The sequence below is a fragment of the Sesamum indicum genome, linkage group LG5 (assembly GCF_026168435.1).
Source record: "Sesamum indicum cultivar Baizhima isolate 11 linkage group LG5, ASM2616843v1, whole genome shotgun sequence".
Classification (NCBI taxonomy): Eukaryota; Viridiplantae; Streptophyta; class Magnoliopsida; order Lamiales; family Pedaliaceae; genus Sesamum; species Sesamum indicum.
Window position 1 is genome coordinate 18,582,591 of NC_142661.1, and position 18,178 is coordinate 18,600,768.

The 18,178-nt window shown below is 32.7% G+C and overlaps 3 protein-coding genes across 3 annotated transcripts; 2 read left to right on the forward strand and 1 right to left on the reverse strand.

The window, feature by feature from the left end:
• Window positions 1-4,196: 4,196 nt before the first annotated feature.
• On the reverse strand, window positions 4,197-5,386 carry LOC105161724 (transcription repressor OFP13). Its single transcript, XM_011079515.3, has one exon. It carries the CDS (start codon window positions 5,240-5,242, stop codon window positions 4,406-4,408), a length of 837 nt encoding a protein of 278 aa, XP_011077817.1. The 5' UTR covers window positions 5,243-5,386; the 3' UTR covers window positions 4,197-4,405.
• A 6,020-nt stretch (window positions 5,387-11,406) lies between these two features.
• LOC105161725 (ubiquitin-conjugating enzyme E2 variant 1D) lies at window positions 11,407-14,213 on the forward strand. The gene is made up of 4 exons (XM_011079516.3): window positions 11,407-11,578; window positions 12,440-12,579; window positions 13,021-13,146; window positions 13,858-14,213. Exons 1-4 carry the CDS (start codon window positions 11,545-11,547, stop codon window positions 13,996-13,998), a joined length of 441 nt encoding a protein of 146 aa, XP_011077818.1. The 5' UTR covers window positions 11,407-11,544; the 3' UTR covers window positions 13,999-14,213.
• Window positions 14,214-15,584: 1,371 nt separating this feature from the next.
• LOC105161726 (putative CCR4-associated factor 1 homolog 9) lies at window positions 15,585-16,778 on the forward strand. Its single transcript, XM_011079517.3, has one exon. It carries the CDS (start codon window positions 15,704-15,706, stop codon window positions 16,646-16,648), a length of 945 nt encoding a protein of 314 aa, XP_011077819.1. The 5' UTR covers window positions 15,585-15,703; the 3' UTR covers window positions 16,649-16,778.
• The last annotated feature ends 1,400 nt before the right edge of the window (window positions 16,779-18,178 follow it).

Below are 18,178 nucleotides of genomic sequence, written 5' to 3' on the forward strand. Positions count from 1 at the left end.
TCTTGGTTCCAACCCCATTAGGTGCATAAGATGTTGTCTGCTGTATAGCAGGAGTAACTCTACTATATAGTAGGAGTTATTGTTTACTGTAAGACTAGGTGTTATTGAGTAGAATATGATTATTATAATAGTGTTTTTTATATATTGATGTCGACATGAATGATTGTACTTGTAATCGATTTATTTCAATTAATAAATATTCATGCCTCTTACCTTAAGAAAAAAAAAAAAAAAACTTTTACAATATTTAACTATGTCAAGATTTTGAGGAAAAATATGATAATTTTATTGGAAATGACAATCTCATTAATGAATAATTCATTACCGCAAAAGACCCGAGTGCATAGGTTATATACACAAGAAAAAGTAGTGCTTTCCTCAATGCATTGACAAGTTAGAGCCTGCAGATTGAAGTCCCATGGGGATTGGTTTTGTTTGAGATCAAGATTTAAATCTTAATGTATTTTATTGTTTTTTTTAATTAAATCTATGTATATGTATGTATTTAGGCTCGTATAAAAAAATATGGGAAAACTCAAAATTCACTACAATTTTAGGTACGTTTTTCACTTTAATTTAAAAAAATTACATGCTATTTTTCAATGAAACATTTTTGTCAAAAAAAAAAATTAATTAAAATGCTTTGTACGACAGTCATTTTATCACTGTAAGAACTTGGATGAATAGCTACAGAAAAATTAATGTTAAAATCAGCATTGAACTAAATAGTAAAAAAAAATTCTACTAAATTTCACCAGAAAAAAAATTACTATTGACTACAATATTAATGAGTATGGCTAAAAGCCTTGGTAAATAACTATTATTAATCACGTTAAATAAAATCAATGCAAAAAACTAACTTTCTACCATGAAAAAATTATTTGCTACAGCTACCTAAGAGCCATTGTGAAAATGTAAAAGTCATGATAACTATTTTAACCACCCTTGCAAAAAACACAATCGATATTCATTGCGTGGTTGTAGTCAATGACTATTTACTATGATTATTTATTATTGATCATGACAATTAGCCACAATTAAATATTATATTTATTGTAGTATTTGTTGCTAATATATATTATTTAATACGAAAAATTTACTTGCTAATGAATTTAGCAACGAAATGTTTAAATATTTTGTTGCTAAATTCATGAGCTGGTAAATTTCTTATATTAAATAATGTATATTAGCAACAAATTCAACAAAAAAAATTTCTTACTAATTAACTCAATGTTGATTTTTTTTTTATTAAGACATTTTTTCGTAGTGCATTTAAATCCACACAATCAAAACAATTCTTCATACTAAATTCTCTCTCTCTCTCTCTCTCTCTCTCTCTCTCTCTCTCTCTCTCTCTCTCATTATATATTGTCAAAAACCCAAGTTCTTGAATATTACACTACTACATTGTTTAATGGTTTAATCTTTTCACTATCTCAAGTGTTATTTTATATTAAAAAGAGAAAAGGATTTGCAAAGTACAGAAGCGTTAGAAGGTTCGCTGCTCAGACAAGAATCTTTAAGCTCTGAGATTAATGCCTACTGTCTAATCAAAGTATATGGATATCAACCCAAAAAAACAAAGAAGAAGAAAAGTTTGTAATATAGTTTGTTTGAACATGCAATGTAATAAAAATTTGTTGGATTAGTTCAAGTTTGTGTGTGCTTTGGTTGTAGGGAAAACAGCACAAGGAACGGAGCATTTTATGGCAGGATGTCACCATGAAATTGCTGCTCTATTACAATTCTTGGGCTTTGGTCCTCTTTTAAGAGGCTATGGGCTTCCCAAATATTGGTCATCCTAAGCTTGTGTTTTCTCATTTTATTATTCATATATAAGTTATTAATGATTTTTCGTGATATAAAAAATTGTGTTTAGGACTGAAAAATAAATAATTTAGTTTTAGATTGATAATTAAAATTTCGCAAAAGCTTGGCTCATTTAGTATTACGAATTGAGTACGTGTTCGACCATTTGAACTCGATCTGTTAATAATCAAATTCGCAAAACATGAAATTCAAGTAACTAATTGGTCTCTGATTTACTAGGCACGACTCAATCGTTTATACTTACAAATTACTTATTGACATGGTCTTCGTATAGATAAAAAAGATCGAACTCACAACCATTTAACTGAAATTGACAACTTGTTATCAATTGAACCAACGAGCATCGACAAAACCCTTATTTTCAGATAAACTGATTAAAGTGACAACTTTTTACCCATTAAACCAACGAGCGCTGACAAAATCCAACCATATTCGCAGTTAAACTGGAAGTGACAATTTCTTACATGTTCAACCAAGGAGGGTCAGCAGAACCCAATTTTGATAGTACCAATCAAACATCTAAAATTCAAACTAAAATGTAACTACAACATATGAATAGGACAGAAGGACCACAAATTTTAATGCAAAAACTCCAGCAACATTCGCCCCCATCTCAAAGCCTTGAGAATAATTTCCCCCTTTTTGTTGTTTTCTCCAATTCTGAGCTGCTAAGCAGACAGAAAAGGACTCCCATCGTTATAGCCAGTGAGGCCTGAAACGATAAGATGTCCTACCCAAAACATGTCCTACAAAACTTTTTTTCTGTTTTTATCTCGGACAAAACAAAACATCTCAACCCACTTTTATAATTGGGATCAATTTCACATTTAATTGTCTGCTGCAAAATAATATTTCATCTCATATTATATTTCCATCGCGTATATAAAATTCACTATGTTTTTACACCTAATATGCATATGTATTCAATACAACACGAGATACACTACCAATTCGTGGTGCCAATACGTTAAATTCTATTACAAAATGGTATATATTATTTCATTTGAGAAAATTATAATTTTAGTCCTGTAAATTAGGGAGAGTGACATTTTTTATTTCGTACGAATTAATTTTGGCAACTGAGTCCTGTAATTTTATAAGTCAATTCGTCCATGATAAAAAATGTCACCTCTATAAATTACAGGACTAAAATTATAAATTTTCTTATTTTATTTCATACTACACTTTATTACATCAATACGTATATATAAGATCCACATCACTTATATATATTTAGAAACGCACTTGCAATATGAATTTGCAATTGAACATTTGGAATATAATTGGACCTGGAAAGGTATAAGATGCAGGTTTATTTGATTACAGATATTTATTTTTGGCTCCAAATATTAATATAGTGACATGCATATGTAAATGTTAAGTACTTTTTTAAAAAAAAATTTCTGAATTTATTGTTCATATATATATATATATATATAATGGTGCAGGTGCAGCAGAACTTACAAATTGGTGCAGAAAGGACCACTGGGCTCCAAAATTTTGTATCCCTAGTGTTGTTGCTGTCAACTGATTGTTACTCCCAAATTTGAATACCGAGGTGGAGATCAACTTGTTCCAGAAATTTATGTAACGGGCTTATTACAAGCTTTTGCCTATGTTTCTTTAGGAAAGTTAGATGTTATATATCAACTGTTACACCACACATATATATATATATATATATCTACACCATGGTATGATATTTTATTTTAGGAATATTATACTTGGTACCCTTTTACGAATTTTGGTGTAATTACATACAACCTACTGCAATACGCACTAATTTGTAGTAAATATTCAAACAGAGCCAAAAGCCATCTATGGACCTATTTGCAAAATTAAGTATACAATTAAATACTCTGTACTTATGAACTAATGATCATTTTCTTTCTAATGCTACTGTGCATGGGATTGAATGTTTTATTCTAAATCATGTTGCATCTTTTATTCTATTTAAATATATATATGCAACATATAATAAGATTATGTCATTTATTTTATTTAAAAAATATATTAAATAAAATAAAAGATGTAGTAGATTTGAAATAAAAAATTAAATTCGATCATCCAGAAAGAAATTAGACGTAATACATTGCATACATTTTACCTTACAACATAACAAAAAATTTAAAACTTACCAATATATGGAATGTGGGCCTCTTTGTTTGTGTTTTTATTTTTAGTGGACAATATGTATTTTTAATTTTATATAAATTTTCGTGTGAAATGAAAATTTGTTTGAATTAGTTAAGAAAATTGTGTTTTATCTTAATTTGTGTTGTCAAATAAATATATTTTCAATGAGAATTAGTAGAAATAAATATATTTTCACTTTAATTACAGTTTTAAAAACTGAAAATTGGAAATAAACACACAACAATCAGACTTGAATTCTCATTTCCAAAAATAAACTCAATATTACATTCTCGTAATCTGTCTGCAGACGGGTTAAGACTAACGGAAAACACAACAAAAGAGATGGAGGGTTTGTCATTGGGGGGTCAACGTACGAAGATCAACTGTGTTATCTCTTAACCTAATGATCAACTACCACTTTCCTTCTCTAGGAACAAAATCAAACACCTGGTGAAGATGAAGCTGACAAAGACGAACAACTGTATTCTCCATTTCTCTCATCAGTAACGATCTCGTCTTCGTTTTCCAGCGAAGATAGACACGGGCTGGTGGAGGAACGAGTGGAAGAAGAAAACGAAAGCGGAGAAGTGAACGAATACTGCGTAGTTGTTGAAGAAGAAGAGCAGTTCTCATGAATGGCGGAGCTCGAAGATTCATCGGAATCCGGCCGAGCCAAAGAAATATGGATCAGCAAATCCACGAAAGCTCCGACTATGTACCCATGGTTGCGTTTTCCGTTAACTCTGAGGTACCATTGCAGCAGCTCCTCCAAGCATTCCCAGTCTTTAAGCCCGTGGGCCTCCACCATTTCCTCCATCGAAACTCGGAAATCAAGAAAGGGGTCCCTGGATTCTATTGCCAGGATTGCTACGTTTTCTTTGTAGGGAGAGGGCTGGTAGTGGTCGAGTGGTTTTGCGTCTTCCAGTATGGAGCTCGTCGCGCCAGGCTCGAAGAAGAGCCTGTCTGATCTCAACCCTCTTGTAATCACCGCAGTTTCATCGTTTTCTGATAGAAATGAGAAGCTTTCTTCACGGCCGAAAGAGCTGCAGATGCTGAAGAATGAATCTGCGGTACTGCCTGCTGCGAAATCTGTGTTTTTGTCGTCGTCGAGGTAAGCTGAGTTCATGGTTTCGTAGATGTCGTCAGCAGTGCTGCCGGCCCGGAAAGAGACTGTTCTGGGGTTGCTGACGCAGGTCGGCCACGGCCACGACAAGGCGGCGGAGGTGGTGGTTTCGGTGGGTTTGAACAGAAATGGGAACTTCATTTTCTTGCCCATTTGGTGGACCGATTGAGAGGGTGGGAAAATGAGGAGAAATGTGGTTTGAAACTGTGTTGTAATAATATTTCAGTGCTATCTGATTTTCTTGGTTTGGAGCAATAAAAGCTTAGACAGAGAGGTTTTGGTCCGGAGCATTATTTTAAAGAAGTTATGACTGACTCACTGGCGATAAAACTTGGATCAACACCCGGCGGGGTGTTAGGGTGGGGTCTACCAATTCAAATACTCATCAATAGATCATTAAAAATTTACTAAATCTACTTATACACTAAATAAAAATTTTTAATCCACATCGAGTCGAGCCAAATTTATATCAATTATAACAAATTCAAAATATATTATAATTTTTATGTCATTGATGTATAATTTAATAAAAATTATCAACTATATGATAAAATATTAAAATTATTGTATGATTGATTCGCTTTTGGATTTAATACAAAAGTTTTGAAGAAAACTTGGAAAAAAAAATAATTTCTTTGTAATTTTTTCAATTTTTAGCTTCAAATAATTTATATTTTTCTCTATTTGTTTCTGTGTTTATTTTACAAATTAAAAAATTGGTTGAGGAAAAACAAGAAAAAATCAAAGGTAAGATCTCATAAAGGCTGAATTATTAATTTAAAGAAAAAGAAGTATACATTAAGACAAGTTATTTCTGAAAGCAAAAAGCAGCCTCCCATGAGTAAATGCAGATTAAGGAGGTCGTTGAGATCTTTTATTACATATGTGTATGTACGTACCCTCTCCCTCTCCCTCTCCCCGCTTTCGGATTAAATGAGGATAATAATTTCTTGCTAATTGTTGGAGCTTTTATTACTTTACCTCCTTTTAATTTTCAAATTTATAAGACATTAATAGTAACAAATTTTTCATAATATAAATTAACTTAACTAATATCTCAACATCCTAAAAATAATTTCGGATTTAAAAAAATACAATTTTAGTCCTCTAATTTAGGGAAGGCGGCGTCTTTTATCAAGCACGACATGATTTTTGTAATTTAGTCCTGTAATATTAAAATTTTCATCATTTTAGTCATTTTTCAGCCAATTTGGCAAGAAAATTGCACGTGACTTACACATAATCCAATTAAATTATAATTTTAGTCCTGTAACTTATGGGGTTGACATTTCTGGTCCTGTATAAATTGATTAATAGGACTAAAATTATAATTTAATTGGATCATGTACAAGTCATATACAATTTCTAAGCTAAATTGGCAGCGGAAATTAACTAAAATTACCAAAATTTTAAAGTTACATGACTAAATTGCGAAAATCAATTTATGCAGACCAAAAGTACCACCCTCCTAGATTACAGAACTGAAATTGCATTTCTTTTAATGCGCAATAGAATTCGTAACCTTCTAATTATCCTTTAATTATTGAGAATCGGCATTAACATCTTTTGATGTTAGGTTTAATTATACAAATATATTTTATCTTCTACAAAAGTATAAGTACATTCTCTAAGATTGTCGTTATAATTACAAGTACACCCTTATTCACGAGCAAAGTTTTAGAAATATACCCTACAGATAAATTATATTACTGCAAATTATTTTTATAATTAAATTTAATTTTAAAGAGCGTCAATGAAAATTATCGGATGAATTGAAATATTGGAATCATGTATTATATGGCCCCGCCAAAGTAACTAAGTAGTACTATTGAAGATCAATCATTTTCGTGTCTTGATTCATAGCCTTATAATTGGAAGTAGATAACCCTACCTATGCATATAATTGGAGTTGAATACATGTCGAAAAGTACACCTTTTTGAACGTTAGGTACTATAGCCCTATTGCTATGGGGAAAATCTGGAACATCTTCCGGACGCATTGTTAAAAAAATTCATGCTCCCTACAAATATGAACATTGCTGATTTTTCTAGTAGTCTTTTTTTAATATTTTTTGTTCATCCTTAATATAATATTATAATGTCCTAAAAAAGTTATGGATTTTACTCAAATCAACTCAAAGGGCATCATAACTAATTCGAATTGTGGATACCAATTATATAGACGGAACTAAATGATACAAGACATATTGATATAATTAGGCTAATGTACATCAACATTGTAACTACCCTCATATTAGATACAAAAGAACTCAGTGCTCCACATTCTCCTCTACAAAACGATCGTCGTTGTCTTAAACTTTCAGATAATAGTTATTGGGATAACTTAGTACATTTTTAATTGTGATTCGTCTGTGCAGAATTTTAGAATAGATGTACCAAATAGAGCACATCCAGTTTGAGCCTAAAAAATTATCATCGAATTAACAAAAGAAAGAAAAAAAAAAAAAAAGTAAGGTTACATTTGTTTGGATATTTTCAATTCACATGATTCCAAATCCTTTAAATTTGAACTATGTTTGTCGAAAATTGATGAATTGTAAATTTTTTAAATATGGAGTCATTTGAAATTATTTTTTCAAATCTTTTTCTCAAATTCAGATTTATCAATCCAAATACAGCCTAAACAGTTATGTACTCAAACTCTTTGTTCTTGTTCTTCAAAGCTTACCAGATATAATTTGAAGGTGCATAATGGAATGAAAGTACGTTGCATTTAATAGTGGTTCATAATTTGTGACTATGAGTGTGGAGGCGAAGAGAAATTAATGTGAAGTTCAAAATTGTTGAAAGTGGTGTTTAATAAGACATCAAATTTTGGTGTCTTATCATGTGAAGTTTAATAATTGTGTGCCTCTATACCTATCACGTGTACTCTGTAGATTGAGACATAAAACTAAAAGTAATTCTTGAACACTACCCCTGTTTGTTTTCGGACATATACATATTCATATTATGTTGTCAAATATTTTCAGAAATATTTAGGAAAAATCTTTCAATATCCGATACATATTACATTCGATGTTGTATACAGTAAGTGTATGGATGATCGATGCATATCCTTTTAATTTTATAAAATAATGTGTGTATCGATCATTCATCTATATTATGTATTGTGCATCAATTATTATAAAATTATCTCTATAATGTATTTTCAAAATATCTCGACATCAAAATTCAAACTCACGTTTTCAAATTGACTAGAAACTATCCAAAAACAACTCCAAACAAAGCAGCAAAGCTGCCAAATTTTACTCCGCGGGAACTAGGAAGCATTAAAATTGAAACCGGCAATCTAGCAATAATATTTTGTGTATGAATATTTCTAAGTACTGCTCAACTTATTTCTATGGATCATTATCATGGAAGTTGTGTTGGGGGACCAGACACACCATGAGTATAAATATGTGAGATGGGGCACACAAATACTACATTGGTGTTTTTATTGTACCTTGAAAACAAAGTGACCTTTAATGCTACATAAAACTTTTGATAAATTCCTCTTTTTCTAGCCTAGTCATGCATGTTGAGTTTGTCATTGTAATAAGATTCAAGCAACTACCAAAGACATCGTTCTTGAAACCTCATTAGGTATCAACTTCGAGTTTGCTAGGAAAAACGTAGGATGCTATGTATGAAATGACATGACTTAACATCAAGTTTGTGAAGAAATAAAGGTAATGTCAAACTGACGAGATAGTCATTACAATAATCTCATTCAAGATAATGTGTAAATGAGAAAATCCACACGTGCAAAATTATAAGGATAAAGCTGGGAGAGGATGAAATTAGATTCTTAATGAATCAACTTTTGATTACGACTTGCCGTTAAGTTACAAAATAAAAAAATAACTTCAATTTGAAATCTATTGTAATGCCAAAAAAATATAATTCAAAAGAACGTTTAAGGGTTTCAAATTTGTTGTATGAAGTTATTCAAATAAGTTGGATGAATTTGTTATTACGGGTTTGAAATCTTTATGTTGAATTCCATCATTCCAAACATAATAATAAGCTGTCTGGTGTACTTGAAAATTAAACTACATTTTAAATCTTTTCTCTTATCTGGTACCAGTACGTTGAGGATGAAAAATTAATTTTTACAATTTTACCAACTAATCCTTTGCTCTTCATTTTGTATCATAAAATAAAGAATAAATGAGCTCCCATGTGGTTTGGCAGAAACAAATTTTCATGATATTTGATAGAATTATAAAATTTCTTAGACAGAGGTTTCGGAATGTCCACTCAGCTGCTCTTGTTTTTTTTTTTAAATAATTTAGAAATTATTAGAAAAAAGAGTTGATGATGTGAGATTTTCTTCTTTTCCTTCTAGTACATAAAAATAGGTACTTATAATTACGTAAAATATCAAAAGCGTTCATTGTAATATATCCTAAAATGAATAAATTAATATTAAAATAATTTTAAATTATTAAAAAAATAAACCTTAACATTTATTAATAAGAATGCACATTAAACAAAGACAAAATGAAGTAAATTTAAATGTCAATACCTTAAAATAAAAAAAAGGAGTGTTTTTTACGAGTAAATTATGTATATAAGTAATATAATAAAAATAAAGCAAAACATATACTTATTTGAATTTTTAGTCTTATACTTCTATTTTTTTCCCGTACAATTTCAAACGAGAACAAAATAGGATAGAGTTTCATATATATATATATATATATATATATAATCTTACTATCTCTTTATTTATTCTTCGTTACCAAACATAATTTTTTTTATACACCCTTATCGTAATTTTTTTTATATATTCATTTTCCACTCGAACTCAATAAGTTCTAATTATTTGAAAAACTAATATTAATTTTGTACCCCCTCAGTGTATATATATATATATAGCAATTTTGTACCAACATCTTGCATAACATTCAAATTTGATGGAGATATATTTTTGTTATTTACAAGTTTCAAATTCGATTGTAGAATAAATCAAAAGGCGGTCGATGAGGTTGAATTTTGGAGATAAAAACTACAATAAAAGCATTTTTAAAATATTAAATTATTTATAAGTTGCACCCAATTGTATAGATGTACATTGGTTCTCCTAGGGATGGTGCAATGTGTCCCGAGTCCAAGGGTCATAATTCATGGTGAGGACGGGCTGACCCGACCCAACCCATTTCCGAAATATGTGGATCCAATAAGGGTTGGGCCTTTTTGGGATTTCCCAAGGAACAAAATGGGCTTCTCCCACATGTTTACATAAACCATTGTGAACTTTTGTGCACTCCCCCACTTATTATTATTATTTTTTAAACAAAAACTAAATTCATTACCATTATAGCATAATTTCAACAATTAATATAAATAAATATCAATAGCTATCCAACAAATACTATTTAAATACGTATAATTATTATTAAAACCACCATACACAAAAATAAGAATTTTTAACAATATTTATTTAATATATATATATATATATATATATAATAAATTACGAGGAAATCTATAACTTATTATTAAAAAAGAGTAACTTCATGATATCTCTCAAATTTTGGTCGCTAATTTTAATTTATTAATTTAACTTTCTACTCCGTCACTATATTTTTATAGTTGTTTTTTTTATGCATCTTTTTGGTCACCCATCTTTTTATAAATTTAATATCAACTCATTATTTTGTATATATTTTATTAAAGTAATAAATATTTTATTTTAAATTGTATTATAAAATTAATGTGCAATAAATTACTAGTAATAATAAGGTGTGTAATGATGAGTACTTGTCTTCAATTATTTTTAGGGATAATTTTACTCTCATCTCCTAAGTTTAGTTTAATTATATAGGGTCCTCTATGATTTAAAAAATTACATTTAGTACTTTTTAAGATTTATTTTCGTCTAATAAATAAGTCTATTCACTATGCAAAATTCACTAAATTTATTGATATTAATAAACCATTATTGCAGGTCAAATAAATTTTGTTCTGGCTAAACTACCTTTATAATGGTAAAATTATACCTCATCGCATGTATTAATGTATGAAGATGTATAAGGGTAATTTGGTTATAAAAAGATTTATTTGACTTGCAATGAATTAGTAATAAATCAATTAGGGATAAATATGAATTTTATCTAATATTTTTATTAATATTAGTAAATTTAATGAATTTCAACTAATGAATAAATTTATTATTAGAGGAAAGTAAATTTTAAACGTATTAAATATAATTTTTCTAGATGGGGAGTTCAATTATCACCTTTTTTTTTTTTTTTTTTGGTTCTTAGTTTAGTCCTACTATATGTCTCTTTCTCCCCACCCTTTTTAAGCCAACCCCAACCCCAACCCCAACCCCAACCCCGCGTTTCTCTTCTCAAGATTCTCTTGACTCCGCCTTCCCCAAAATATCTGTCTCTTCTATCAAATCGATCTCCGCGCAGAAACCCTATTCGATTATCTACACCATGACCCTTGGCTCAGGAGGATCCAGTGTCGTGGGTAACGCCTTCTCCCTTCTGCGCAGAGTTTTGTTTTTCTTTTTCTTGTAAAGGTTTTGTTTTCCTTTATGTGGATTTTTCTCGATTCCATGTATTTTGTGGTCAATCTGCAAGTGGGTCGCAGGAATCCGTGTGTTTTTAGTGTTTTTGTTGTCTGAAAGAGTGATTGTTTAAGAGTTAAATGTCGGATCGTAATAAGACTCGTTCTGTCAAGTTCGATTGTTATTTCGTGCTCTTCTTTCTCGAGAATTACGATTTATTTAATGTGTTTATGAGGGAAATTATTGATTGAATGAAATTTGGCTGCTTGTGGTGTACACTGATTGAAAAGCTGACATAAAACTTTTGTTGCATATTTAATTGTTTGCTTATGTTTGTGTGACTGATGAGGCTACTTTTTCATGTTGTGTCACCGGTTTATGTTTCATGGTTGTAGTTGCTCTCTGATTTAATTGAGTGCCGTGATATTTCTGGGCTGATTAGATGCAGTGAATGTGAATCTTTTCTTTGCATGGGGTTTTACAGTAATTATAATACTTATCTGCTATGTACTGGCTTACCTAACTGCTTTACATAACATTCTGTTTGTTCTTGTCTTTCAAGAGAAAAAGAAATAAGCCAATTCTATTTCGTTTTAGTAATATCCAATTTGTTTTACGATATTTTGGTGGTGAATGGTTTGGCCAATGTAATGTTCAAAGGCAATCTTACAAACATATTATACTTCTGATGCTGCACGCACATTTTCTTAGTCATGTGTGAATAGTGAGCAGCGTGACTCCTATTATCGACGCGCCTGGTGCTTTTTACCCAGTTATAGGAGCTTGAATGCTGGCTTTTCAAGTCTTCTATGTTTTTGCAGTCCCTCGAAATTTCAGATTGCTGGAGGAACTTGAACGTGGGGAAAAAGGAATTGGAGATGGTACTGTGAGCTATGGAATGGATGATGGAGATGATATTTATATGCGATCATGGACTGGAACCATTATAGGTCCTCACAATGTGAGCATCTTCTCTGCCTATATTATCTCATTTTGATGTCAAATAATAAAGTTTGAACTGCCTTCCATTGATCTGTGTTGCATCATATGTTCGTACGTCAATGCTAGGGTTTTGGAATGGTTCATCGTTCTCATATCCACTGGTTTAAAGGCGCAAATTAGATATATGCTTGAGCCACGTGCACTAGCTCTTGTATTTGCATGCCTTTTGACAGTTGTTATGTGATAATGAAATCCATAGTTCAAGCATGGCCTTATCTTGCAGCAAGTGTAACATCTGTAATTTTATGGAGTACTTTAACAAGTTTGTAAATTCATTGTTTTATTCATTATTATTGCTAGATGCTAGTTACTATGTACTTTCCACCGTTCTAATGACCTTCTGCTTTTACCCTTTATTAGTGCAAATAACTCAAGTTCACCTATTCTTGCTTCATTTCAGTCCGTACATGAAGGACGCATATATCAGTTGAAGCTATTTTGTGATAAAGATTATCCAGAGAAGCCTCCCAGTGTTCGCTTCCATTCCCGGATTAACATGACTTGCGTAAACCATGAGACTGGAGTGGTAAGAATACAATTATCTAATGGCTAAGTTAACATTCTTGTTTCCATTAGGAGAGAGCTAATGTATAAGTTCAGATACTGTATGATAAAATTACATATTATGTTCTCTTTCCATGCCGTAGCTTGACAATCTACACAGTGATATTAAAAGCCTTCTTAAATTTAAGATTTCTATATCTCTCTTTCTCTGTATTCTCCCTTTCATTTCACTTTCCTCCTGGCGGGTGGGGGGGGCTAGAAAATAGCCTATCCAACTTTCAGATCGTAACTTGAACCATATGAAAGTCTTTAAGTTCCAAGAAGTGGCTGAGAACATTTTATCATTTTATTTTTAACTTTTTTGCTGGATTATGATCTTCTGATCCTTCATATGAAATTTTTAATTTAAACCATATGAAAGTCTTTTTTATCATAATCATAAGTGAACCATATGTACAACTCTTACAATTTTTAAGAATTTTTGCTGTTATTTTAAAATTCACGCCCTGTAGATCTCTGTGGAAGGAACAAGGTATATTTCCAAATGTCATGCATGATGCTGATTAAGAAATAATGCAAATACAATGGCATGTATTATCCTATAATTGACAACATAACCTGTTTTTATGTGGTATTACAGTTATTTAAATAACTGGACCAGAATATTGGATACTTCTAAAGCCATCAAAGCATGTATTTTCTAAATAATTAATGCATGATGTTCATGATCTAGGTTGAACCAAAGAAGTTTAGTGTCCTAGCGAATTGGCAGCGGGAGTACACGATGGAAGACATTCTGACACAGCTGAAGAAAGAAATGGCCTCTCCACACAACCGTAAGCTGGTCCAGCCCCCTGAAGGAACCTATTTCTAGTGTAAAGTTATATATAAAATATAGGTCCTATTGACCATATGCGGATGTTATGGTTTATATCGATTTAGTAATTCGGCCTTAAGATGTAAGTTGTAAGCGGGAATGCCCCGAAAAGCATTCTCCCATCAATTCTCCTCGATTCCTGTTATCTTTATTCTGCTGAATCCCTTGCGACTATGTTGTTGGGATGTTCGGTAATGGGATTTCTTCTCTTCTCTGGGGCCTTCTTGTCATGTCAATATTATAGTATTTATGTTCTTAAGCTCTCTGATTCCATGAAACTGAAGAAAATTGTACCAAGGTTCTTGAGCTTGTGAACTTCTAATCAATGAATGATCTCACTAAATTTTAGGACTTCTTGTACGTTTTTCGTTTCAGCTATGATTCTGATCTCTTCAAATTTGTAGTTGCAGAAAATTATTTGTTCCCTTTGTATAAAACACTTGTTGCCAGGTAAACGGAGGGCATATACTCATGCTTTTTGGAGAAAGCATCAGAGTTTGATGTGTGAATCTGAGCCGCCTGATCGAACCATTTCATTATTAAAACATGGGTCACGTTGCTTTCAGTTCTACTAATCAACTACATTCTCACAGACCTTGAGTAGACTTTTGAGCAGTGACTTGCTGACAATTTTTAACAATAAATGTCTATGGTGCCGTTCACAGTTCACAACTAAGCGGGTGTTTGCCAAAATTTTTGCTTTTATAGAAGTGATTTTACTAGAAAATGTTGTAAAGTAGTATTTGAGATAAAAGTTAAATCAAATAGTGTTTGGAGAATAAATATTTCTGAAACAAGTTAAATTAATTAAAGATTGATTTGTCTTCATGTGTAAAAGATATTATTTTTGCTTAATATTTACATTTGTCTTTTGATGATAGGGTGCGATTTTTATATTATTAAATATATTTAAACTTAAAAATTGATTTAATACATGAATTTTTTTTATTTAAATTCTCAAATGTCAAATTAATAAATACATTCAAATACAATAAATAAATAATAAAACTATTATGAAGCAAATATATGCCCTTATGATGCGAATATTTTTCTTAATTGTGAGGGCTTAATTTACATTTTGAGCAAAATCTGATTGAGTGTACGAAAAAGTATAATCGACAAGTATATGATGGAAATAAAAGTCTTGGTGATGACTCGTATTGACTCATTCGATCTATAAAATCAAGTTTCCAAATACCTATTGACTCATATTGAGTAATTTTTTTTTTTTTGTAATTTTTATTTAAATTCTTTCGTATTCCCATGTTTCTTTCTCATTACTTTTTTTCCACATACTTGTATTAATTTTTATACACTTTTCCTATTTTTTTAATAACAATTTAATTTTTTTTCGTTTGTTCATTCATTCATTTTCTAAAACAATAACATCCTTTTTTTTTTTTTTTAAAGAGCTGTCAAAAATAATATCGTCACAAAGAATTGCCACAAGAAGAAAAGCCAAGGGTAATCTCGTCCATAAAATCTCCAACCCGATCAGTTTCTATTCCAAAGCCCAAACCCAATTAATCCGGTTCACCTCTTCCCCACGTCGCTATATATACACACACACACGTCATAACCCACATTCCCAGTAACCCCCTTCCAACCCATCCCCCTTCTATAAATGATGCCCCCCTAGCCCTAGCTGTCCTCCAAATCCAACCATCGCTATCAATTTCAATCTGGATGCCCCGCCCCCACCATGGCCACTTCCATTTCCACCGATGACCCGCCACCCCAACCGCCTCCACCACCTTTACCCTTGTCGCGGACCTCTGGAACCCCTTCTCTTCTGCCGTCTCTGGCGGGAGTGGAGTTCGACTACTCTAAAAAGCCAGTCTTGATCCGTTCGGTCTGGTCTAAGAACCTGGAGTATGAGTTCTCCCTCATCCGCGACATCATCGATCAGTACCCTTTTGTTGCGATGGACACCGAGTTCCCAGGTGTCGTTTTCCGCCCCCACCATCACTATTCCGACCCCCTCGAGCAGTACCAAACTCTCAAATCCAATGTGGACGCCCTCAAGTTAATTCAGGTAGGGATCACGCTCTCTGACTCGTCTGGGAACCTTCCCGACCTTGGATGCCCCGACCGCCGCTTCATCTGGGAGTTTAACTTCCGTGATTTCGACATCTCTCGTGATGACCATGCACCCAACTCAATTGACCTCCTTCGCCACCAGGGCATTGACTTCGTGTCTACTCGCAAGTTTGGCGTCTCAATCTCCCGCTTTGCTGAGCTTATGATGTCATCCGGTCTCGTCTGTAACGAGAATGTTACTTACATAACATTTCACAGCGCGTATGACTTTGGATACCTCGTCAAGGCTCTTACTGGGAAAGCCCTTCCCGGGACCCTCCCGGAGTTTCTGAATTTGGTGAGGGTCATTTTCGGGGATCGTGTTTATGATGTGAAGCACTTGATGAAATTCTGTCGGGGACTGCATGGGGGGCTGGATAGGGTGGCGCAGTCCCTCGATGTGAAGCGAGTTGTTGGGAAGTGCCACCAGGCTGGGTCTGATAGCCTGCTGACCTGGCATGCGTTTGAGAAGATTAAGTCTATCTACTTCAGCAATGACGAGAAGGGGGAGGGTTTGCCAGACCAGTATGCTGGCGTCCTCCATGGGTTAGAGATGCCTGGTCCTTAATTAGCTTCTCTACTCTATATGTGCTGAAGCTGTCCGTAAAAAAAAAGTTGATCTCTATTGGCTTTATTTCCTGGTTCATCTGTACAATCCTTTCGCTTAATATCAAAAGCCAAGTCCCAGTTAAGATTTATTCTTCTGTTTTTCTATTTATTTATTACCAAAGCTTTCAATAGGTATCTATGTTTTTGTGATTTAATCCATATAAACACACTAGTTTGCGTGGGTTGTGACCAAATGGTGAGGTTGGATGGAACTATTTCGTACAGTAGAAAGTAATATGAGTTTGAAATGCGAGTTGAGTGCTCAGATGATTCGAAGAGCGAATCAGATGATTTAGGAGATGTGGTTAGTGCTGAGATGGTTTTAGAAAAGCGTTGAGTTGGTTTCTGGAGTTCCAATGTGGTTTTTGGTTATACATGAAAAGATGTTGGTGACTGTTCATTATTAGGTGCAGAATAGTGATGCTACTACTTAGATCTTCTGATTTCAGGTTGGTACCGATGACAAGTAAGTTAGTGCCTTATCGCCTTGTGTCATGCATTAAGTATATTGTTTCTTAGGTGAAGGGTAGGGATACTAAAGAAACTTGATAGAAAATGCTATATGCAATTCCATGTCAGAATATTGTTTGAATATTGCCACATGATGGTAGCCAATGCTGCTTAATGGTATGGAACTCTAGTGGCACCCTCGCCTATTATTGGGCAAAGGGTGTATGTAGGTGCTGAGGAACAAGACATGCAAGGTTTAATGTCACATACTTACAAGATGGTGCCTTGGGCATTTTCTCAAATAGGTAACTGAAACTTCACGACCACATAGCCCCGGCACAACAAGATGATTGAGATTGGGATGCATACTATTACCTTAACATTTTTTAGTTCTAAGAGGCTTGTAGAAGTTTCAGGCTTTGACTGTGCCATGGTTATTACCCATTTGTTCATTTAAATGTCTTTAGAGATTATTGGTAAACACTAGTTATTTGAGTGTCTAATAATGTCAATATAGTGAGAGAGAGTTTAGGTGAGGTTGAAATAAAATGGGACTGCCTGACGTATTTTGGAGTTCTGTGTTAGTGTTATTGTACTTTCTTTTAGTAAATTTTTCTCATGAGGTGAATCTTGTTAAGGATTATTAACACCTAATGCCTTTTAACTTATGCTTAAACAGGAATAAAAGGTTTATGCTTGATATAGGAAATGCTGGAAGTAAGTAGTCGTGGCGCAAATAAAAGCTTGGAACATGTTAGGAACATCACATGTGCATTTACCTTGAATGGCTTCTGTTAGTTCATATCTTGAGCGAGTTTATAAAAGTGAGCTATCTATCACATCTTCTTTGTCTGGAAAATGTAGGAGTCTTGTGCATATTTTCCTTTGTTTTTTATGAGCAAAGCTGTTGCAAGTATGTCTAGTTTGATTGGGTGCAAGCTCATAAAGGTTTTGCATTTGTAGTATGTAAGTCTAAATAATCGACATATAGAAGTGTACGAGGTGGAGTTTTACTTGATTGAAAAGGAAGAATGTGAAA